Here is a 24,477-nt window from a genome sequence, read left to right as displayed (position 1 = left end):
TTGAATCTCAGTTCAGTTTGAACAAGTCAAGTCACTTACCTTGCTCAAGCATAAGATTATCATGTATAAACTGAGGATGATATCACAGGGCTTAGTTCATAGAGTCACTGTTGGGATTAAAACAAGTCACATGTGGTGACTTGACCTGAGCACGATGCCTGACACACAGGTGCACACTACAGATATGATGATTATTATTGTGTTGATTGTGCCTGTCCTGGGTAGACATTAGGTACCCCGTGGATATCTGTTTCTCTTTAATAGGAAGTCTTTTTGTCATGGTCCCAAATAAAAGCTCATTTTCTATGTACAGGTCATATGACTTCTGCTTTAAGGCCAAAGTAGTTCAGGGGAAAGAAAATGCAGAGAGATAGTTTTGGAGATTAGACACTGAAAACGTCAACCTTTTGCCTGAAACCTACTGTTGCCCTACAATCACAGTCTCTGTGGTCAGAAGAGAGTCATGACTTCCTGGTTGTGCTGACTTCTTGGCTTTAGCGCCAAAGCATGATCCTTCATCCTGCAGGACACACAGTCAAAGGGATCCCCAGACCCAAGTTTTCCAAGGAGGCAGAGAAGACAGTCGTGGGTACAGGGATAATCATCCCCCAAGCTCAAGCACTGAACGAGGAAGACTTGGTGGAGTTCGTGAGCTCAGGAATTCCTCTGAAGTTTCAGGCAGATGTGGAAGACTTATCTGAACCATGAACTAGTCCAAGGTACCTCTCTAAAGGAGGAAGACAAGGAATCGTGTGAACTAATGACAACCAGAAAGACTGGTTAAGCTGGGTTCCAGGCCTTTTGGTCAAAATGGAAGAACTTTGGTTATAAATGCTAAGGAAAGAAAAATAACTTCAGAACATTCAACACCAGGTGTCACTGCCAGTAAATCAAGAAGTCCAAAAGAAATTCTTAGAAAAAGCAGAAACCCATCAAATTCTAGACGAGTAGGCTGGGATGAGAGAGCCGAGAGGGACGTTGGCCAAAGCCATAGGGTCAATGGCATCTCCTCACACCTTCCTAGCTCCTAATCGCTGTTGCTGTTTTAGAAGACAGGATATTATCATATAGCTAACTATGTTCCACAGACTGGCGTTCAACTTAGCGTGATCCTCCTGCCTCTGCGCCAATCCTCTCAGCCTTCTTGGTTGCCTGATAATAAAGGTCCTGCCAGTTTGTCAGTGCCACTGTGACCTGTGGATGGTAACTGATTCTAAGGTGCTTAGCGCTGCTCCTCATTTCTTCTCTATATTGCTCTAATGGCCCCTGGCAGACAGTCAGCAACCCTGTCTCTGACAATGCTGGCACCGAAGTCCGTTTCCACATCAGCTAGGCAGCTCAGAAGACGGAGGCAGGAGTATTCTATAGTTTCTACCAATTTTAATTTTGGAGCTCAGATCTATCATGTGGAAATTTGTTTGTTTGTTTGTTTGTTTGTTTGTTTTTGAGACAGGGTCTCTTTCTATAGCCCTGGTTCTCCTGGAACTCACTATAGATCAGGCTGGCCCAGAAGTCTACCTGCCTTAGCCTCCAAAGTGCTAGGATTCAAGGTATGCATGCCAGCACCATGCCTGTCTTTTTATTTATTTGAAACAGGACTTCATGTAACCCAGACTGTCCTCAGACCTGTTTATATAGCCTGGGATGACTGAGTTTCTGACCCTCCCACACCCGCCTCTGAGTCCTTGGGTTATAACTGCATGGTCACAGCCAGTGTACACGGTGCTGGAGATCACACTCAGGGCTTTGTGTATGTGAGGCAAGCAGTTTACAGAATGAGTTTCTTCCTAAACCTCCACATGTATACATATTCCAAAGTATAAAAATAATTAAAATATCGCTCTGTTCCTCCTCCCATTGAGAGGTGCCCAAGATCATCAGTTCAGAGTGTACTCAGAGCTTTGGAAACAGGACACTCGGCCTGAAAATGTGATGAGCCGTCAGTTCCTCGGTTCCTTGGTGGCTCGGGTCTGAAGCACCAACTCCTAGTTTTGAGCAAGAGCCATCGTGAGATGCTCTCTGGTGACTGACTCGGAGGGGCTCCAGTTTCAGCTTCTCCTCAGGTTGCAGGTTTGATCCAGTGTTCTCTGGCTCAGGTTTTGGTTGGTTTGGCTGGTTTGGTAATATTCAGGTTTTTGTTTTTTGCTGTTAGACAGAAGCCCCTGGAAGGCCTGTTTTTCACCCTGATAAAACTTGAAGGCAGTCTGTTCCAATTTGGGCACACAGACAGCTTTATAGGGAGGACCTTTCCAGAACTCACGAGAATGCTCTATGGTAAATTCCCGAGGACCACTTCACTGGAGACCTTGACAGTAGGACAGGAAAGAATGGCAAGGCTATCTTATGGCCCAGGGATCTCTGGCCTTCGGTTTTTCTACTGAGGTCAAGGTCACATCTCTATTTGTAAGTAGGGATGTAATTCCCAGTGTCATTCATCAGGTGAATGGGTGGATTTATCTAACTAAAGCGCAAACCAGCAGATGACCTGACTGGGAGTTTTGCCACATTCATATTGGCTGCCGAGAGTGAACCATTGCTCCCGAGAGCTCTGACTTGGCAGTGGACAGAGAAAAGTTTGTTCTCAGTTTTCCTGCCCCTGCCGAGATAGCACAGCTCTGTGAAGAATCTAGTCTAGATTCTCTCAGAGTCCAGGCCCTGAGAGAACAAGAGGCAAAGGCTGGAGACTATGTAAGTATCTGCTTAATCAGCACTTTGTCTTTTCTGTCTCGAAGCTATTTATCTGGGTTTGCCTGAACTCCTCCAACCATTTTGCTTCCCTACACCCACCCATTCTCCTCTGCCACTCTCCAGACCTTTGGGTCTTTCCACACCCGTGTCATGTCCTGGCACTTTTCAACTTCAGTATCAAATCCAGGAGAGTGAAGAGTAACCTCCTACATTGAATTTCCACAGAAGCTGTTCTAATGCTATTAGGATGTGGGACATGCAATGCTGGATCAGTGTCCTTTGTCACTGTGTGATGAACTGGCGAGATCTGTTATGCAGAGTCATGCTAAGGAAGAAAAGTTTTATTCTGGTAGCATTGGATTTGTATGTGGGGAACAGAGTATGCCTGGGTACGTGTAAGCGTGTGCATTCAGATGTGCTTGCCCACTGACACACGTACGGAAGCCAGAGATAAACACCGGGTATCTTCCTCTACCACTCTCTACTTATTATTACTGGAGATGGGTCCTTCTCTGATCCTGGAGTTGGCGCTTTGGCTAGACTCTGGAAATAAAACATTTTCTTCCCGATGGCTGTGCTACGAGAAAATCATCATGTATGTCAGAAAACAAGGGCTCATTTTTTTAAAGTCTTTATTTTTGATCAGGGTCTTACTATGTAGACCAAACTGGCCTTGAACTCAGAAATCCACCCGCTTTCTGCCCTACGATTGCTGGCATAAAAGGCATGTATCACCATGCCTGACAAAAAGGAACTTTTACGATGAGACTATGTGTTGGGGAAAACATCATAAGAAACATAAAAAAAATAGGAATTACTTGGAATAAAGTTGAACATTTCAACTTTACAGGAAAATTATGGGAAGGTAGAAATGAGCCACCATCACCAGCGAGAGACCTGTTTGGCATTAAAGTGACTATTCCCAAGCAGGTTTTAGTGTAACACGTGCACTTGTGTTTGACTGCATGTGTATGGTTCTAAGGGTCTGCGTTATACCTGCCGATAAATCCAGGTCTCAGGACTAGGATCCTAGGCGTCACAGGGCTGCTCCGTCCTTCATGGGAGGTTCCCACACAAGTCCTCTTGTGACAGAGGGAAACAGACTCCTGTGAACTTCCTGGCACTCCAGGTCTATGGCCTGCACCAGTCACATGCCTGCCTTAGACACTATCAAGAAGGGTCTGGTGTGATCATCTCAGAAGCTATGAATTCTTCCCTATGACCAGCTGAATTGCCATGTAAGTAGAAATCAGGGATCTCCGAAGGAGACTCAGGATGAAATTTTTGAATTCACAGTTTATCAAATACCTATGAACGGCTAGTGACCCTTGGAGAATGTCAGTGAACAGAGTCATCATTTCGAAAACTGGCAGATTAAGAGAAAGAACACCCTCTGCATATGTCCTGTGCGTCTGTAAGTCACGGAGGAAGGACATCTCTTTATCATGCCCCATGTGTCTGTAAGTCATGGAGGACAGACGTCTCTCTCTATGAACATATTCCAGCTAGTACATTAACAAGAAACAATACATTAGCATTCCAAGCATCTGCTGAGTGGGTAGATATAGGCACTTAGCATGGACAACCAGCAATGTCAGAGAAGGAAACGACCCTACTTACATGGCACAGTGCAAGGAGTCACTGCTGCCTCAGAAACGAGCTTACCAAAAACAAACAAACACTAAACAGTCAAGACCCCACATGGCGAATATGGGAGGTATATTCAGGGAAATTACATTTTGGAGAAAACAGAGGGCAAGTAATTTGATTTCTTCAGTTAATAAATTGCATGGAACAGAAGAGGAAGGAGATGGGACTTACAAACGGGAGTCCTATCACTGTGTCTGAGCTCCTTCCAGTCACAAGTCAACCTGCTAAGGAATTGTGCTACTCTTTCAGTAGTGAGGACGTAGACTGTGACAGAGTGTTGAACGGCTAAATCAGTGCTAGCTTTTGTGGGTTTGATAACATTTTGATTAGAATTTTTAAGGTTCTTTACCGTTTAGAGCTACTCACTGAAGTATTGGTAGATGAATAAGATGTTTCAATATAACACAGTGGTGGGGAAAAGAAAATGCTAATAAGACAAGGTGGGTTGCACAGTACTGACCGTTGAATGAATCTCAATTTTATTTTCCTGGTTAATTATTCTAACACATTTTTTACCTTTTCCTAAACTTGATAGGAAAAGATGTGGCTTTTGATCCGCCATGCTTTAATCAAATATTCTCTATATTTATAGGATAAATATATAGGTTATTTCCTGAGTGGGTGATGCCAATGGTGGTGTCCTTTCTTATTCACGTAAACCAATTACACAGTGGCCCTGTTGGATGTGCTTAAGTCATAGGGAAGGGATGAGACTCCAAGGAGCTCCCTCCCCCTTTAGCTACATCAGGAAAGGGTTAGCCTTTCCACAGTGTGAGGACAAGTAAGGTGTGGTCTACCAAGTGGCAAGCAACTGCCTTCTAGGACAGACATCCACAAATGCCTTGGAATTTAACTCATCAAAAACTGAAAAGGGGTCATCCATGGTGGTGCGTGCCCGCAATCGCAGCCCTAGGGAGGCTGAGGTATTGGTTGGTACCAAGAGTTCAAGGTCAGTTTTAGTTATTTGGTCTCAGAAAACGTTTTGAAAAGGAGCTGTGTGTCTAATTGCATCACCTAAGGCATCGGCTTCAATTTCAGGTCTCATGGTCCACGTCATGTCACGGTACTACGGGGAAGTAGCAACTGTATCCCTGTACTTCTTAGATACACCCTTTAGAGGCTTATTATTGCATGACTGTAGCCACTTACTAAACGTTTCTTTGATCAAAATGACTGTTGAATTCTTTATTGCTTTATTCAATCTGAACTTGCCTACTTCTTTGACCTACTTACGAGAGTAACTTTCTTACCATTGTAACATATTTATACCACTGGAATAATCCCTGTATTGGTCATAGTGTTTGTTGTTGGATCCAATTTGATAGTATCTTATTTAAGATTAAAAAATATGTCATCCTGTCAGGCTGTGTTATCAGCGTGCTTCGTGAGATATTAAACAGTCAAATGCTCCATTTTAAAGGCAAAGGTTTGGGCCCATAGACTATGACATGGCAAGCCAATTTCACATTTTCTTTCTGACCTTCCACATCTAGTCCTAATTTCATTTTCTCTTCCCTTTAAGCCTGGCCTGTCGTTACACTAAGTTCACAGACTGTTGGTGTTTAGCCTAGGCTGAACTTTCAGCCTCCAGACTGTGAGCTTACTCAAGACAAAGGATCATGCCCGCCTCTTCCAAAATGCCCTTTGTGGATCTCATGACCCAGCTTGCAGTTACACTTTATTATCTGATCCACCTTTCTTAGTTATTTGGAAAGAAACCACATGGTCAAGAGGGAAAAGAGGCCCTGTGGAATGGAGAGATGGATTTGAGTCACCTCTAACCGTATGACCCGAAGCAAATTATCCAAATCTCCATTGTCTTCCCCTAAACTGAGATCATGTACTATAAAAACTGATGTCAAAAAAAAATATATATATATATATATAAACAAAAACAAAAAACTGATGTCAAGAAAATAAGTATTCTTTTAAGATTTCAACCGAGAAAAAAATTAGTGCACAGTGTTTTGATATATGTATACACTGTGAAGGCAAAATCAAGTAGGAAGAAGGAGGGAGGGAGGCTATGGTGTTTGAGGCTAGCTTGGGCTATTACAGAGACCCTGTTCCAAAACCATATCATTATCTATTCTCTTAGCAATTTCTAGTGTGCGCTGTTCATAACTGTAGCCACTGTGTAGCTCAGCAGCTCTCTTTCTGAGCTTGCTCCTCCTAACTGAAATTTGATCACTAGCCCCACAGGCTCCCTTTCCCTAGTCCCAGTAACCACCTCTCTACTCGCGACTTGACTTTTTTCAGTGCTCCTTAAATAAGATCCGTAAGTACTTGTGCTGTGTGCCTACTTTGCTTAACATCCTCCAGGTTCATTCCATATCGTCCCAGGTGACAGAATATCCTTCATTTTTAAACTGGACTTCTCTCTGAGCCCTCAAAAAACAGACAATGAGGTGGGCGTCCTGGATGGAGTTGGTAAGACTGGACTAGCGCGCGCAGAATGCAATTGTCCTCTTATTTCGCAGCAAGCAGGAAAACCATTGCTTTTGAATTAAGACCTAAAACTAGGTAGGTATAGGTTCCCCGAAATCTGAGCACTAAGCTAGAAAGCTGGGTACGGCACAGGGTCCCCAGAGTTGCTGGTCTGGGTAGAGGAGGGAGGAGGGGCGCAGCGCGCAGCCCCCTCCCTTCTCTTTGTCCTCCTCCCCTCCCCTGGTTTCTCTTCCCGCTCCCGCAGTCCCCTCCGCCCCGCACCGCTGAACTCGAGCTCAGCCTGCCGAGCCCGGCCACTTTAGGGGGAGGCGCCAAGTGTCGGCTGTTCTTGGCCCTGAGCGAGCAGTCCCGGCTGCCCGGAGCGGAGAGGACGCGGCGCGGAGGTAAGCCTGCGTGTGGGCGGCAGGCGCGGGAGGGCCCTGGGGGCGAAGGCCAGGCGGAGGCCTCACCCTGCGCCCGGCCCGGTGCGCAGCCGCTGCGGGGGCAGGGCTCAGCGCCAACCCACCCGAGCCAGGGCCCGGCGCGCACGCGCGAGCCCGTGGGCGAGGTCCCTGCTGTGGTTCTGGGTTCACGTCCCTTCCAGGGCCCTGGGACGGCGTAGCGTTGCGCATGCGCGCAGGCCAAGCCTGGGGTCCGTTTTTGCGTCGCCCCGAGGCAACGGCTGTAGGGTTCCCGCTTCCGGCTTGGGGGCCCCTGCCCCCAGTGTCTCCATCCCTTCCAAGCACAAGGCGCGGGCTAGCGGCGCCGTTTCCAGGTCTTTCCGCTCTTTCCCGCCTGGAGCCGCTCGCTGACTCAATGGCCGCATACGCTTTAGGCCTTTGGTCCCCAAGTGGAGGGATGGCGGGAAAGGCCTGGCCTTCCTAAGATTTTCCTGTCCTTTGGGCTCAGCCTAGGCCGGAAGTGGAGGGGTTTAGAGGTGAAAAACTTTCCCAGTGCCCCTTCTTGGCGGAGATGGGACTTCCGCCTGAGTTGAAGATAGGTTTACAGCCTTTCTTTACAAGGTAAAGCTTTAGCTCGGACTGTAACAAAGGACACAAAGTTGCTCTGGCTGCCCGAACTAAGCTTGGCCACATCAGGCCACTTGGCGAGATTGTAGCGAAAACCAGAGATTTAATAAATGTGGCCACGTTGGGAAAGGGAACAAAGAGAAGTTCGGTGACCCAGAACCGCTTAGAGGACTTAACTTGAAGTTTGGGTTTAAATAGTGAACGAGGGATGCATGTGCAGAGTTAGCCTGCCCCAGGTGTAGTCCGGCCTGTCAATTACCCATCCTGTCCCAGCCTCAGTCACAATTCCTTGGAGTCCAAAGCCTGACATCTGAAGGGAGAGGCAAACGTGTTTCCCTTTAGAATAGCTTCCATCCGGACAGAACGGTTTTGGCGACTTAATGTCTATTAAAGCGGAATAAAAGAGATCGGGTCCTGTGGAACTTGGTTCTTTAGTGCATTCGTGTGACAGTCACTGTTTAACGGTCATTGAGTCCGATCTATTTGCACCTTCCTAGTAAAGTCTGGTCACCTTACTGGGCAATGGCATCTAGGTAAGTCAGTTACCAGGGCTACTGTGGAGAGTGCCCTAACAATGCCTTTACCTCTGTGCTTTGTTAGTCACGGGGTTATGAGTTAAACCGAAAACTCCTGATACTTTCAACTCTTACCTATACACTTTGAAGAGCAGTGACATCTGTCACAGTGGCAGTACTGTAGGCCTCAGGACAGCATTGAAGTATTTCCTCCTGAAAGGACTTCTCATTCTTTATATTCTGCAACCATGGATTCAACAAATCTTGAATTGGAAATATTAAGGAAGAACCTTTACTGAACATACAGAAGTTTGGGGAGGGGTATTATTAACAATAAAATATATCAACGTTTTAAAATTATTTTTTTATTCTTATAAGACCTGTACGTCACTAGCTCAGACCGGCCTGAACAATGTATTAGGGAAGCCCAGGTTGGCCTGGAATTCAAGAGTCTCCTGCTTCAGCTTCTTCAGTACTGAGAGTGCAGGCACCAAGCCTGGAGAGATAGCAACCACTTACACAGCATTTATATTGGGTATTACTTCCGGGCTGGCTGAAAGTACACGGGGTGGGGAGTGGGGAGGGGTGAGGGGTAGGGTGAGGTGGCGGCTGGCTATGCACATTACAGTTTCTGTAAATGACTTGCATTCACAGAGTGTACTGTTGATATAGGGTTGGCTCTCTCTACAACCTCTGGCTTACTGTACCTTGTAGTTGCTTCTCAATGTCCCCGACATTAAGTCATGAAGATGACTAGTGTGATGCCATGCCATGATTCCAGTGATGTCTTGAGGTTTGTATGAGCCAGACAAACTTAGGCAGCTTGGCTCTTGACCATAGAGGACATGGCTGGAGAGGGGTATAAGGTGTGGTTCCCTCGAGATCTTTCAGTAAAATGAAGTAAATCACAGACACTCCATGGTCAAGCACTAAGAAACAACTAGAGTATAGCTGCAGGGAGCTCTTAATTCCCCTTTGTCCATTGGAGATCGTCATAGTTAGTTTCTGTTTTAACAGATCTGAAGTGAAATTAAAATGCCTACTACGTATTGCTATTTTCAAAGTTTATTTGACATGATTACAAATCAAAATTGCTCAGGAAAGGGAGATGGGGAAAAGGGTTATCCGGATGGCAGAGAGGCATTAAAGCCTCTGTCCAGGGCTAAAAACAAGCAGGTCCTTGTGGGAATGGCCCCTAAGCACATCAGCCGCCCATCTGTAAAGGCCGTTCATAATGTCTGTCGTGGGATGCTAACCTGATCCTTCTAGCTTTCCTTCTCTGGAAGGAATACGTGTCTCTCTTTCACGCGGTGACCTCATTCTGAAAACATGAACTGAAGGAAATTGAAAGTACAATGGATTATTAAACATCGACCTGACACTGAAGTGTGTGCTTTTAATATCTTCATTTTGCTAGTCTAACCTGAGCTAATATGCATTGTTCTCCCCGCCCCCAATACATTTTTGGGCTACCAAGTGCTAGTGAATGATAGCTAAACGTCAGTGTTTTCTATATTGTGCCAAGTGTATACAAAAGGACGCCTAAGAGGAAACAAGTGGAGGTCAAGAGGATCCACTGTGTTCAAGAATTATGTTGTAGAGCCAAGGTCTTTAATAGGATAATGGTTACCACATCTGTTAATACCTATTTAAGCATTGGATGTATAAGAAGTTAAATCTCAAATGGACTTACACATGGCTCTCTGTGTCAGCTCACGTCATTCATGTAGCAACATAAAACATTTTCCCACTTGAAGGTGATATTTTGTTATCAGCGTTGAGCTCAGTAATCTGGAGACTACTTATAGCATTGCTGTAGGCTGAATTACCCCAAGCCTCACCTCAAAATTTGGAAACCAGTTACACGACAGCAGTTATATGTCACAGTGAGTGCACCCCTTTCCGTACACACTGGGTGGCACTTCCTTTGAGCGTGCACTGGCTTTCCCACTGCTCCTTCATAGTTCTGCCCACCTGGTTATACAGCCCCTTGCACCCAGCAGCTGCTAGGCAGAAAAGCATCTTGTTAAAAAAAAACCCTATTGGCATTTACTTCTCCTGGCCTGATGTAATTGTCGTCTTGTCTGGTAAACTAGGCCTAGTCCTGGAAGCTCCTAGCTCCATACAGTTTTATCTAGGCCTAGAATGTTTTCAGCGTCTGAAACTTAATGCTGAATAAACTCTCCCTTCCTAGTTCTTTCTGACCCCTGGCTGGCTGATTCAGCTCAGCTGCTCTGGCTCAAACTCCCCTCAAAGCTGACTGTTTCAGTCCGACTTCTCTCTTGGCCTCTGACCGAATTGTTCTGCTTGGCTTCACATGCTTAGCAATATGTTCTAATCTTCTGGCTCCTCCTCATTCTTTGTTTTGTTCTGTCTTAGTTCCAGCTTGTTTTCTCTCAAACTATAACTGTCTGGGTAGAGCTGCTTCCTTCTCTCCGTACCGTTCCCTCTTATGCTGCCTCTTTCCTCTCCTGAGTTGGGCGTATTCTGTCTCTGACTCATTCTGTCAAACCTGTCTCTGACTCGTCACTTTGTCTGCCACTCAATTAGAAGTCATTTTCAAATATGGGTGCTTCTTCTAGAAACTAACTTTACCTTCATTGTTTGGGATTAAAGGTGTACTAAAAGCGTGTCTGTATTCCAGCCAGAAGAATTAAACGTATGTGCTAAGGACTGAGCCACACCTCAACTAGAAATGTTTTTTGTTTTTGTTTTTGTTTTCAGTAAATAACACAGTTTCAGCGCTCACAGTGTGATCAAACATCTTGCAACAGTTAGGTGGTCTGCAGCCACACCATCCTGCTCTCGCCCAATCTCGCCTGATCTCGGAAGCAACGGTTGGGTGTATTACTGCTATCATTTGTGATTGTGAGCATCTCATTCAGGAGGAGCAGAATTACAAATAATGCAATTGACCAACTGAGGCTGTGTCTTATTACTTTCTGTACTTATATTACTTGTTACTCAAGGATGATACTAATGAAAGGCATGAATGATACTATTTGATTACTCAGTAAACAAGTTTGAGGATGCCCATTGGCATTTGCTTTGTCTGCAGCTTCCTTGCATACTGAATCTATAAACCCTCTTCTCCTCCACCACCTTTCTTTGACTCAGTAAGGATTTTCTCTGGTGGGAAAACTTGCCTATAGCATTGAGTTATATATCACAAGGAAAATAGATTATGTCCCTGAAGCATGACTTTAGAGCTGATCTCATGGAATTGAATTTAAAGTAAGTCTTAGATTTCTCTAAAGAAATCCTCTTTTTTATTTTCTTTTGAGATTATTTCTAATAGATAATTCTCAGCATTTAGAAGCTTCTAGTTAATCATTAGCTCTTCAGGCTGTCCACAGCACTTCCTGTCTTCACAGTTTTGTAAATGCAGGCAGTGAGACAGTATTTGTCATGTGAATTAGGCAGATGAACATGTGTTCTATCATTACTGTAACTCCTGTGTGTGTCCCTTGGTTTTTGAATAATGTGCCACGTTGTGCTGCAGACACACTCATTTGTACCGATTACGTCACTACCAGTCTGCTTTGTAGGGATGTGAAGTATTCATGCTGTTCTCTTTGAGGATTAGGAGGGAATATGTTGGTCATGTTATACTCTTTTTGTCTACCAGTCTTCAGCAGTGTTGTTACTAACAGTGTAGAAAAACTTACAAAATATATTCAAATGAGTTGTCTGCCTCAAACAAGGATAATTTAGAAATAAGCCATCAAACTATACAAGTTTAAGAAAACAGCTGGAATAAAAAAAAATAGCACACAACAGAAGGTCCTAGCCGACCCTCATTGGGCTCTGCAGAATTACAAGTGAATCCTCGGTTTCCAGCTGTGGCCTCAGAAACTGGACACAGGGGCAGGAGCTTGCTCTGGTAGAAGGCCTTCCTTTCTCTTTTTGGTTTGGATCTCAAAGATCAAACAGTGAGATCCCTTAATGCTATTTTTATTACTTTAAACAAAATGAGGAGATAAACAGGAAACTTTGCAGAGTGTACTATAAAGTATATGAGCCCAGTCGTATAGCCTGCTATGGAATATATATATATTCATATGAATATATATATATATTCATATCAAGTCATATAGCCTGCAGGAGCTGGAGGATGCAGAAGCAGTGAAATTCCATGCAGTAGAATAGTAAGGGCACCCACTGTCGTCCCCACTACTGGGACCAACTTACTGTTGGTGTGACACCGTTACTCTGAAGAGTTGTCCTCTACTCTGGTCCTCCACAAACACTGCCTTTCTGTACAGCAAAGGGGGACACCCGGAAGCCAATATAGAGCAGAAATAGAAAACATTTGTTATCCTCGCATAACTGATATTAAACACTTTTTTATCAGCCTCTCCTTGCCAGGCATTTAGAATGTTGTATTGTTTTAAAATGGCAGAGGAAATCTTGGTTTATAAGTCATTGTTATGAATATTCTATGAAATTCCTGTGTTTCTGATAAAGGCAAAGTCAAAATGGTAGTACTCTGATTTTAATATTGGTTAACAGTATCTCATTTACAGGCTGACCTCGAACTGACAATGTAGCTAGCTGAGGATGGCCTTGAACTCCTGATTTTCCTAGGACAGGGATTATATGGCTGTACTATACTAGCACAGTGACTCTGACTGATTGGAAAAGTAGTAGTTAGTATACAAATTCATCGTCATAATTATAATTACTATGGATCTTTTAACTTTGGCATTACCTTCATCAAAATTTGTTGTTGTAAAAATATAATAAATAAAAAAGTATAGTTGTCTTTTACCCGCTAGGTCCGGCACCTCAGTGCCCCAAGATATCTGCTAGATATCTTGGCGGAAACAGCCCAGCCGCACACTTTCCTACACTCAAACCCTCACATAAAAGAACACACAACACAATAATCTTAGATCCAATTGATAAGATATAATTGCCCACTTAAACATACAAAGCCCGGTACCGTCCATCCCTTAGGAACATTAATAACAACCTGTAACAACACAGAGCGGAATCTTAACATCACCAGCCTTGGCTTCTCACCCTCTCCTCTGTCTCCTCTCTTTCTGTTCTCGTCTCCTCTTCTTCCTTCAAACTTCTCTCCAGCCCATCCTTCCTTCTCCTCCAATGACAGCCTCCTTCTATCCTGTACCTGCCCCTCACCTGTACTTTACAAATTCAATGGGGGTGTGGTTCTGGTGAAGTCACCTGAGTTCTGAGTACTGGCTAGGCAGCTGTCCTTGGGGCAGTGGAATTAGCATCAAAATACAGTAACTTCAGGGCAAACCACAACAAAAATTTTTCTGTGAGAATTCTCATCAAAGCGTAGCCGTGGATTATGCTGTCATGTGCAGGACAGTGATTGAGGGTTGTTTTCTCTCTGCTCCTAAACGTTATCAAACGGTCTGTTACACCATTTGTATTGTGATACAGCAACTTGTTCAACATTGCTAAATCTGGAAAATTATTTTGAGATTTATTTTTAAGTGTATGTGTGTATAATAGGTTTCTCTCTCTCTCTCTCTCTCTCTCTCTCTCTCTCTCTCTGTGTGTGTGTGTGTGTGTGTGTGTGTGTGTTCTCATAGAGATGGAAAGAGGGCATTGGATCCCTTGCAGCTGGAGTAAAGGCGGCTGTGAGCTGCCCATCATGGTGCTGGGAACCAAGCTCTGATCCTCTGGAAGAGCAGGAAGCCGTACCCTTAACTGCTGAGCCATCTCCCCAGCCCCTAGAGAATCTGTGTCAGTTGATATGTGGATGTCTGTCCCACAGGTTGTCAGTCCTGTTGGTAGGCTATGTTCATCCTGGGTTTTTTGTTTGTTTGTTTTTGTTTTTAATGGTGAAGTCGTTTTAACCACATTCTTCTTTACATTGGGATAGTGACATAGGATTGTGATGGGCAGAATCACAGAGCAGAATAAACAGAGATTCACTGTCTCATGTAGGAGGAGTGAGGGTTATTTAATGAAATGATGTGTTAGTCAACTTTGTGTTGCTATGACAAAATGCCTAAGGAAAACCTTTAAACAGAGGAAAGGTTTACTTTAGCTCACAGTTTCAGGTCTGCTGCTTTTGGCACATTCTAGTTGGAGCTCATGGAGAGCTGAACTGCTTACTACATGGCCGCCTGGAAATGAGAGAGGAAAGGACCAAGAATAAAATATGTCCTATGGCTGGAGAGGTGGTCCAGTACTTAAGAGCTCTGGCTCCCAAGGGACCTGGGTTCAATTTCCAGCACCCACATGGCTGCCCAAACCATCTCTAACACCAGTCTCCCAAGATCCAGCACCTTCCCCTGGCCTCTGTGGTCACCAGGCAAATGTATGTTCCAAAGACAAACATATACATAAAACCTATACATGTAAAATTAAATAGTCATGTACACACACGCACACATACACATTCATTCGAGGGCATGCCTTCATTCAGTGCCTGCTTCCTCCAACCAGCCCTACCTCGTAAAGGTTTCCACCACCAGGAGCCACGGAGCTGAGATTCTAGCAATTACTCTCTTGATAAATAATGCTGGGAAAGCTGTTCTTCAGAGTGCAGACCAACTGAACTAACCCATCTGTGTGCCTTTTACTGCTAAACAAGTATGCCACCGTCCCCAGGTGCTGTGCCCTGTCGGTTTCTGAGGGTGGAGGGGATAAGGTTGAGCTCACTGTGTTTGTGGTCTGATGGATCCTGTGATGGCCGTGAGCCCCTTCGGCAGTCAGCGCTGTATGCTGCAGCCATCTCCCACACTGTCATAGCTTACATTTCCCACAAACCTCCCACTTTTTGTGGTCTGTGCATCCGTGTCTTACTTAAGAACGCTCTTGCCGGGTGAGAGGTGTAGGCCTGTGAACACAGCATTGGGGAGGTTGATTCAGGACGATTCCATGTCTGAGGCCAACCTGGGCTTATAGTGAGTTAGTTGTTGGCCAGTCTGGGCTATAAAAAAGGACCCTGTCTCAAAAACAAATAAAAATCTTCCTGTACATGTAAAAATGTGGAGTTTGGCTTTTTTAGAGTTCATGTGGCTTTTGTTGTTGTTGATGTTGTTGTTGATGTTGATGATGGGTACAGTTAGAGTTTATTTTGTGCCTGGATGTGCAGCTTATGTACTCAGGGGCAGAGGCAGGGGATCTAGAGTTTCATTTACACAGTGGATTCCAGGTCAGTCAGGGCCACAAAGTGAGACCCTGTCTCAAAAACCAAAACCCTACTTTCTTATATTTTTGGTTGTGAGCCATCCCTCCAGCCGGAAAGCCCAACTTTCTTAATGTATATTTTTGCATTCGTTTCATTGCTCACACTGTTAAAATCCTGTCTTGAAGCTTATAAAAAGTATAATATCCAGAAGTTGCATTTTATAATTTTAATATTTTATATTTATGTACCTCTACTGCTATGTTTTAATAAGAGACATGACTCAATATAAGAAACATTTCCCTTAATGAATAATGGATTGTTAATTTTGGAAATTGCATATTTTCTTTTTTCAATTTCTCTAATAGAATTTATGTGTTTATATTTTTAGTCACGTTAACTTTTTTCTGGAAGACAGCTTTACAAGAATCTAGACGGACCAAATTCCAGACTCCAGAACATTCCAGCAACCAGGTACAGACAATTGTGGAAGGACTGTTCCTGGCCATTCTGCGTAAGGTATCTGGAATGTACACAGGAAAGCTATGATCCAGCAGGAGGAGCGGGCAGACCAGCTGTGGCCTTGTAACATGATGTCATCATTTTCAAGGCCCTCGCTTGAGGACACTCAGGTTACAAAAACGTCACAAAACAAATCTCAGAAAGTTTTTGGTAATTTTGCAGTTTTGGTTAGGCCACACTCATAGCTGGCCTCTGGCCCATAATTATGGCTGATGGGTGGCAGGTTGGCATGCCCACTGAGGGGGTCCAAGAGCTTTGGAAGCACTCCTGGGTTTCATTCTAAGTTCTGGTCTGACCGGGCAGTTGCTATTGGTCAGGTCCGGAATCACCCTAAACTACAGACAGGGATTGTGCTGTCTTTCCACGCTTAAGGTCTGGATATTGTAGAGAATCATGAAGGACTGTCCTGCACTCTAAGTGACAGTGCTCCGCACACCGTGCATGTGCTTTACAGTACGCTAGACATACTAGAAGTGTCATTGCAGGTGACAGAGCTATAATCCCCCACTGTAGCCCAAATGGTGCAAATTAGGGAAATCAGTTTTCTCTGTGATAGTTGTTACTTAGTGGAAAACAAGTCTACCATCTTTTTTTTTTAAACAAAGCTAGATGTGTACACATTATTATTTCATATTAGTTATTTATCTTGAGTTGTTTTTGAATTTTGACTAACTCTAAATAATATGAAATTATGTTCACATTACAGTTAATTCTGATTGGTTCTTATGAATGCTTCCCCTTTGAATATGTAATTTCCTTATGCCATGCATACAGTTACATTTTAACCTGGCCAGTTTAATAAACAGAATGGACTATTCAAACCAGCATCCTTAAGGGATCGATTATACTCATAGTGATCAAAGAAAGACACAGCAAAGAGGCATTTTCCTCTGTAAAGATCTCAGGATTCCGAGTCATTGAGCTTAGCACACATGGAAGGTCCCCTCTCCGGGGGTGGCACCGGGAAACCTAAGGGGCAGGGAGGGTGGCTACTTTGCTCCTCCTCCTTCTCTCTACTATCCTCCTCCTGACTGTGAATTCCTTTCCTCTACTCTTTCTCATCATTACCTTCCTGTCTCTTCTTTCTTGTTTCTATTTCTATGTTGCTGGCATTAAACCTGGAACCTCACCCATGTGCTCCCACTGAGCTGCACCCCTAAGCCCAAAATCTCTCCTCCTTTTAAAAATTTCTTATTCTAGTAAATTTAGTGGTAAATACGGAAAAGGTGTTTCCAGTTAGGTTGAGGCTGCAAGAGAGGGTAGCACCCTTAAAGTCTTAGGCCAGGGCGTAGTTGCTCGGTGGTAGCAAAGCTTTCTCACCGTGTACAAGAGCCTGGGTCTGATCCCCAGCCCTGGGGTGTGGGAGGTGCCTCCCGATAGGCATGCCGGCCTCTAATATAAGACCCCATTCATTTCCCACAACTCGGAACATAATGTATAGGAGTTACACGTCTCTGTGGCAAGGACACAAAGTAACAAAAGGATTGTGGTCTCCTCTCTGCGCGAGCTTACCAGTTAATAGAGAAAAGAAGTCACACAAGGTGACGTGAGGCACAACATACGGAGAGTGCCCTTCCTGAGGGGGCAAAGAAAGAAGTGCTGTGGAAATACAAAGGCAGCCTACTGGGCGAGTCAGGAGCCACAGCAGTAATGGGTGTGGAAGGGTCTAAAGAAAATTAGGATTTCAGCAGATCTGCTAGGGGTTGGGGGTTTAGCTCAGTGGTAGAGCGCTTGCCTAGCAAGTGCAAGGTCCTGGGTTCGGTCCTCAGCTCCTAAGTAGGGGGAAAAAGACAAAATAACAGCAGATGTGCTGAAGTGCTGTGATATATGATGTCGATTAACTATAGCAAAAATGTTTTCCCGGGTCAAATCGTCTAAGTTTACAAGAGAAAAACTTCAAGTGCTCTCTTTTTTGGTTTTGGTTTGGGGTATGCAAATGGTCTGCTCTTGAATTTCACCTTCAGCTCCTGAGTGAATTTTAAAGTAGAAACAGGTCTTTTTAAAACTGACTTTTCAAACGCTAGAAAGAGTTCATTGTCATTGTCTTAAATTCAACTCTTATGAATGCATTATTCTTTATAGGACAGTTGAGGAAATTACAAATTTCATCAAGAACATATAAAGCACTGAGGGCATGGTGACGTTTGACCCCAGTTTGATTACCTTTAGTCTATCGTCTGCCATTTAGTTGGACTGCAGCGAATATCAGATGAGATGCTGTGATAGGAGTGCTTGCCATATGCACTGCAGCGAAGTAGTCAGAGCAGACCTAATGTATCAGAGAACGGTGTCCATTGCTAAATATACGGCGGTTTGCTTGTTTATTTTGTGTTTTCTGAGACAGGGTTTCTCTGTGCAGCCCTGGCTGTCCTGGAACACACTCTGTAGATCAGACTGGCCTGGAACTCACAGAGATCCACCTGCCTCTGCCTCCTGAATGCTGGGACTAAATACAGTTTTATTAAATTGACTTTCAGAGGAAAATACTACTTCATTTATATTGTTGAACCACAGTGAAGATTCTGCATGTCTTCCTTGGGGCTGTCCTGCTGTTACCTTAGCTCCTGCTGTCACTTTGATGTGGCAGTGGGAAGTTACTAAGCAAAGAATATTGAATGATCTTACTACATAATTGATAGCTTTTCTTTCAGATTTTTTGTTGTGGTTGTTGTTGTTAAAGTCCAGAGTGACAAAGCTGCATTCATTCCTTCAACTGTTCACTCATTCATTTCATTCATTTCTCCTTTTTTTTTTGTTTTTGTTTTATTTTCCAGCTTAGCAGTTCATACATTCTTCAGGAGCTGAGAACTGATAAGTCTCTTCTTCACCGTGATTTGAAACTTTCCAGTCTCAGAAAAGTTGACCAAGGTGTAGAATTTTTTTTTCTCTATCAATAGAAAAGTCATCTGTGAGATGGGAGTTACTGTGCATTTCCTTGTAGACAGAAGGACCTCTGCTTCTGTAGGATGACCTTTTCAGACTTCAGGAGGCCTTAGGAGTACCTGAACAGTGAGAACCACGTGTAGGGCTTATAGCTCTTGGCTCCCATGTTTAACGTCTCTCTCACCAACTCACCATATTGGGACTTATTTTCCCTGTTAACTAGTAGAAGTAACATAATTTTGTCTGTCAGGGTCTTCCTTTGTTGCCCAAGCAACTCTAATTCCTTATCCTCCCAAATGCTGAGGATACAGGAACCTGCTTAATATAGCAGTTTTCTATGTACCTTCATCCAGCGTGGGCTCCTGATTTTACCACATACTTTTTCCTCAGGGACTGCACAGGACTGAGTCCATATGGAAGAAGAAGTACCTGGTTTCTATGGAGAAAGTGGCAAGGTTAGAAAAAAAGCATGCCTTGTAGCTTTTCTGTTGCATGAAACATAACTACTGTTCACTTGGTGAGGAGAGTAGGGAGATCATACAAGTCTTCCTAGGAGACACTGGCAGTATAACACCTAACATACCAATACATAATGGTATGGGGATATAGGATGTGGATGGGGCCAGCAAGAAACTGATGTTACCTAGGAGGTTGAGAAATGGCTTCCTGGGGCTGGAGAGATGGCTCAGTGGTTAAGAGCACATCTGCTCTTCCAGAGGTCCTGAGTTTAATTCCCAGCAACTACATGGTGGCTCATAACCATCTGTAATGGGATCCGATGCCCTCTTCTGGTGTGTCTGAAGTCAGCTACAGTGTACTTATATATAATAAATAAATTAAAAAAAAAAAACAGAGTGAAAGGGCTTCCTCTGATGGCAGCATTTGAACTTGATAAGCTTCTCTTCACAGATGACTGGTAAAGGCTTTGTTTAAATAATGTTTATTCCTGTCCCAAATGTAAAAATAGTCATAGAAGATACGCTTCCAACTCACCATGCTCTTTTATTCTTTCCCATCACATCTGAACATCTAAGTCAACAAGCTGAAGTCCAAACAGTACCCAGTGGATACTTTCTCTTACCCAGTATCCAGTGATACTGTTTCCCACCCAGTATCCAGTGATACTGTTTCCCACCCAGTATCCAGTGATACTGTTTCCCACCCAGTATCCAGTGACACTGTTTCCCACCCAGTATCCAGTGATACTGTTTCCCACCCAGTATCCAGTGATACTGTTTCCCACCCAGTATTCAATGGATACTGTTTCCCACCCAGTATCCAGTGATACTGTTTCCTACCCAGTATTCAATGGATACTGTTTCCCACCCAGTATCCAGTGAATACTGTTTCCTACCCAGTATTCAATGATACTATTTTCCACCCAGTATCCAGTGATACTGTTTCCCACCCAGTATCCAGTGATACTGTTTCCCACCCAGTATCCAGTGATACTGTTTCCCACCCAGTATCCAGTGATACTGTTTCCCACCCAGTATCCAGTGACACTGTTTCCCACCCAGTATCCAGTGATACTGTTTCCCACCCAGTATCCAGTGATACTGTTTACCATCCAGTGTTCAGTGGATACTGTTTCCCACCCAGTATCCAGTGGATATTGTTTTACATCCTGTATCTTGTAGTTATTGTTTGACATCCTGTATCTAGTAGGTATTGTTGCACATATTTCAGCCTGCCTGTTGATTGTTATTTTGTACCTTATATGGTTTATAGACTATATACTCACTTCCATAAAACAGTTTAATATTAACTGTTACTTTCTTTGTCATTTTTCTACTTGAGAAAATAAAAAAGGTAAAATTCAATAAATTATAATAATTATATAGCTAGGATAGTGTACAGAACTTTTGAAACTCAAACATACGCTGATGTGAATATTATGGGTGAATCTTTGTAGAAATTTATAAAAGTAGCTTACAAACTACTGATGGAAATTGAGAAACTTACAAAATGTAGTAGAGGACTGACTGGAGAGATGACCCAGCAATCAGGAGAGCTTGTTGCTCTTGCCGAGGACCAGAGTTTGGTTCTCAAACCCTTGGCTTACAATTGTCTATAACTCCAGCTTCAGAGGACCTAAGGACTCTGCTGGTCTCCATGGTCATATGTGCCCCCCCAATTACACACACACACACACACACACACACACACACACACACACACAGGCACGCATTTATTTAAAATGTGTTAATAGAAAAATTCCTAATTCCTTCTGGGAACAAATTTCATAAAATTAAAACAAGCGGATTCACAGAAACAGCAGTGAAATTACCTTATTATATATAAAATGTTACAGCTAGGAAATATTCAAAAGGTGAGCTATTGCATTTATTTTTTAAGACATTGTTTTACTAGGCATGCCCAACACATTGATTTGATTCTCCTCTATAGGCTGTAGTTTAAACTGAATTGTGACAGCTTGCCAGTTTCCTGTGCCCATACAGTGAATTTCTCAGTAGATACAGAGCCTGTTTGTTCCGGAGCATACACCCAGACTAACAGGATGTCTCTTAGTCTCTAATTCACGGCAGGTGAATTTCCTGTATTATGTTTTCCTTGTCTTAGTTAATATCTCATTACTTGCATTTTGCAAAGAGATTGCAGCTACAGATAGGGCAGTGGATAGGCGGTGAATTAAACAGTATAAGAGCTCCAGAGACTGCAGCTACAGATAGGGCAGTGGATAGGAGGTGAATTAAACAGTATAAGAACTCCAGAGGAAGAGATCGTATAGTCAGGAGGGTACCTGGACCACCCGGGAACTAAGTTCCAGAGATCCTATCTTAATGATGAATATCGTGAGGCTCTTATTTTCTTGAAGGGTTCAGTTCCCTACATTTTCTTGCTCATGACCAGTTGTCCTAGTTAGGGTTAATGTTCTGTGAAACAGCATCATGACCATAAGCAAGTAAAGAAGAAAGGTATTTATTTTTGCTTAGATTTTCATATCACAGAGCATCACTGAGGAAGCCAGGCCAGGTACTCAGTGCAAAAGCTTGAAGGCAGGAGCTGATGTAGAGGCTCTGTAGGGGTACGGTTTACTGGCTTGCTTCTGGCTTGCCCAATTTGTTTTCTTATATACCCCAGGCCCAATGGTAACACCATCCACAATGGGCCAGCCCTCCCACATCAATCATAAATCAAAAAAATGTCCTCCAGACTTGCTCACAGGCCAATGCTATGGAGACATGTTCTTGCTTAAGATTCCCTCTTCACAGGTGACCCTACCTATTGTGTCAAATTGATACAAATACTGGCCAGCACAGCAGCAATTCAGACAATCCCTCACCTGACAGTAAAAGACTAAAAATGTAGACATTTTCTGGCACACAGCATGGTTGACACATGATCGAGGCTCCTACATGTGCTGTGCAGTAAATTTTTGTACACTGTGTCTCATGAGTGTCCTGGAACAGAATGCTGTAATTCCAGTCGCTACTATTAAATATTGTCTCCAAATAGTACATACATTTATAAATTAAGCTATTAGTCCCCTATGTAATCGTCCCCTGACTTTTGCCAAGCATCTGGCTGTCTAACAGGTTTGAAAAGCAATACATGTCTAGTGTACTTGGACTGTTTGTGGCTACTTAGCATTAGATTGTGACCTCCTGGGAAGGAATGGTGATGTCTTATTTTGTGTCTTTAATTCAGTAATTCTATCATGCCTGGCATTCTCCTGCTCAGTAGCATCTCTTAATAAATGTAGAACTGCAGACTGCATGAACCTCATTGACACATTGGAATCTTAATGTTCAGGGAATCGGGAGCTGGCTACTATGCAAATCTGTACAAGTCGATCAAGGAGAAAGTTCAAATTAATGACCTGTAGACAACTGTTTGGGAAGTGTTTAGAATTTACAACTTGATTCTTGGTATCCAGAAAGCCACTTGACTTTTGTAGGAAAGGTCCAGGATAAAATCTCAAAGCGTGCCTGAAAGGAGAAACAGCTGAGGCAGTAAGGATCCAGTTACCGCATCTTGGCAATGCTTGTCAAGCAGCCATTAAGGACTCTGTGAGGGTGGTGCACTGTGCCCTGAGGGGAACTTTTTACTCAGCACTCAGGTGTACACGCATGGGCCTCTGTTCTCATGCACCTTGAAGGTACTGATCTTGTGGGATTATGTAGTGAACTCTGTCCTGATTATTGTGAAGACTAGAGATAATAGAGCCATAAAGCCATAGAAGACCACTAATAACATCTCCATTAGATTCTTTCTGCCACGTTTCAAATTTTACTCTTCTTAAAATTTACAGAAGGAAAACAAATTAAGCAGACCTCATAGAAAATAAGATTCCTTCATGATATGAGGAGGTAGGTACTTTAAAATAGATTCTTAGACTAGAATCTCACAGCACAGGTCTGTTGTCTATGAACCAGCTTTCTTCTGGTCACTCTTCTTCCAGGAGACAGAATGCTTAGAAAGAGTTCTGGTTTTATATAAAAACTCTTTGATTTCCAAGTTAATATAATGTCATCATATGAAGTCTTCAGTTTCCTGAAATACCCGTAATGAGAGTAGGGACCTAGCCCATATAATTGCAGCTTCTTGTACATGTGAGATTTAAAAACAATGGCAGATTCCAAACTGAGGTTTATTTTTGCATGCCCACTGATACTGTTTAGCAAAATGCTCCACTATTTAAAGTAACTAAAGAAACAGTAATTACTGCTCAGAACTGAACAGAGGAGACAACTGTTGCTGTGTCCTAGATATGCAAGTAGAAGGTGTCACTCTTGGCATAGGGGTTGGAACTTGCCTGAGGAAACATGGGGAGGAGAGCTAGAAATAAGGATGTGTAGCCACCCACCAGACATTTTTTTCTTCATTTAATCAGTACTGATTGTACACAAACCTTCATTCAAGGCATCAATGGTGTCGTGATGGTAGAAAATTTACATATGTGTATTTTAAAGTTAAGTATATAAACAAAAGTATCTCCAGTGTGCAGACGATTACCAGCTGTCTTTGAAGAGCACTTTATGAGCTAATATATGGTCCTAGGAGAGGACATATGCTAATGCAGTCATCAGGCACCTTTTTTTTGTGATCCTCCAGGAGTACGTGCCAAACAAAGTCCAACACCCAGGACTTCGGTGCAATCCATTTATGTGGGCATGAGGTCACTGAAGCAATGAGCTTAGTTAACATGAGGTCATTAAGGTTGGTACTCATCCAGTCTACTGTGCTTTTCTCAGGAAGAGAATGTTGGACACAAGGATTCACATGTAAGGCAGGCAGTGCAAAGAGAAGAAAGCCCTTTGCAAGCCAGGAAGTGGAGCCCGGAATGGATCTTTCCGGATGGTTCTTTAGGGGCAAGCTAGTAGATACCTGGATTTGGGACTTCTGAGTCTCCAAAACTGTTAGTACATTTGCTATTTTTGCCTGAGGTATAGCTGCCCATGCTAATGAGCACATACACTGTCTGCATGGTTCTTGGTGTTAATGGTTGCTTTGAAAGTCAACTTGTCACAAAGTAGATTCCCTTGAGTAAGGAGTCTGAAGAAGTATCCTGATGGTCTTGATTTGTGTGGGAAGGTCCACCCTGACTGGGCAGTACCTTCAGGCGACAGACCAGATGAAAAGCTATTTCAGAAGGACTTCTCTCCTCGCTCCTTGACTTTCCCTC

General features: G+C 43.4%; 1 protein-coding gene across 1 annotated transcript; it reads left to right on the top strand.

Annotated features, from left to right (window-relative positions):
• Positions 1 to 507: 507 nt before the first annotated feature.
• On the top strand, positions 508 to 23,766 carry LOC116913169. Its single transcript, XM_032917371.1, has 5 exons — positions 508 to 648; positions 6,872 to 7,169; positions 15,814 to 15,896; positions 19,218 to 19,282; positions 23,104 to 23,766. Exons 1-5 carry the CDS (start codon positions 508 to 510, stop codon positions 23,117 to 23,119), a joined length of 603 nt encoding a protein of 200 aa, XP_032773262.1. The 3' UTR covers positions 23,120 to 23,766.
• Positions 23,767 to 24,477: the final 711 nt, after the last annotated feature.

This window comes from Rattus rattus, chromosome 12, assembly GCF_011064425.1.
Source record: "Rattus rattus isolate New Zealand chromosome 12, Rrattus_CSIRO_v1, whole genome shotgun sequence".
In the NCBI taxonomy this organism is placed as follows: domain Eukaryota; kingdom Metazoa; phylum Chordata; class Mammalia; order Rodentia; family Muridae; genus Rattus; species Rattus rattus.
This window is presented reverse-complemented; position numbering and strand designations above follow the sequence as displayed.

Excerpts from the sequence above, each read along its gene's own strand:
- LOC116913169 (XM_032917371.1), top strand. The coding sequence starts at position 508 with ATGATCCTTCATCCTGCAGGACACACAGTCAAAGGGATCCCCAGACCC. Across the intron at positions 649-6,871 it reads AGGAAGACTTGGTGGAGTTC|GTTCCCCGAAATCTGAGCAC; the intron begins GTGAGCTCAGGA and ends AGGTAGGTATAG. Across the intron at positions 7,170-15,813 it reads GGAGAGGACGCGGCGCGGAG|TCACGTTAACTTTTTTCTGG; the intron begins GTAAGCCTGCGT and ends TTATATTTTTAG.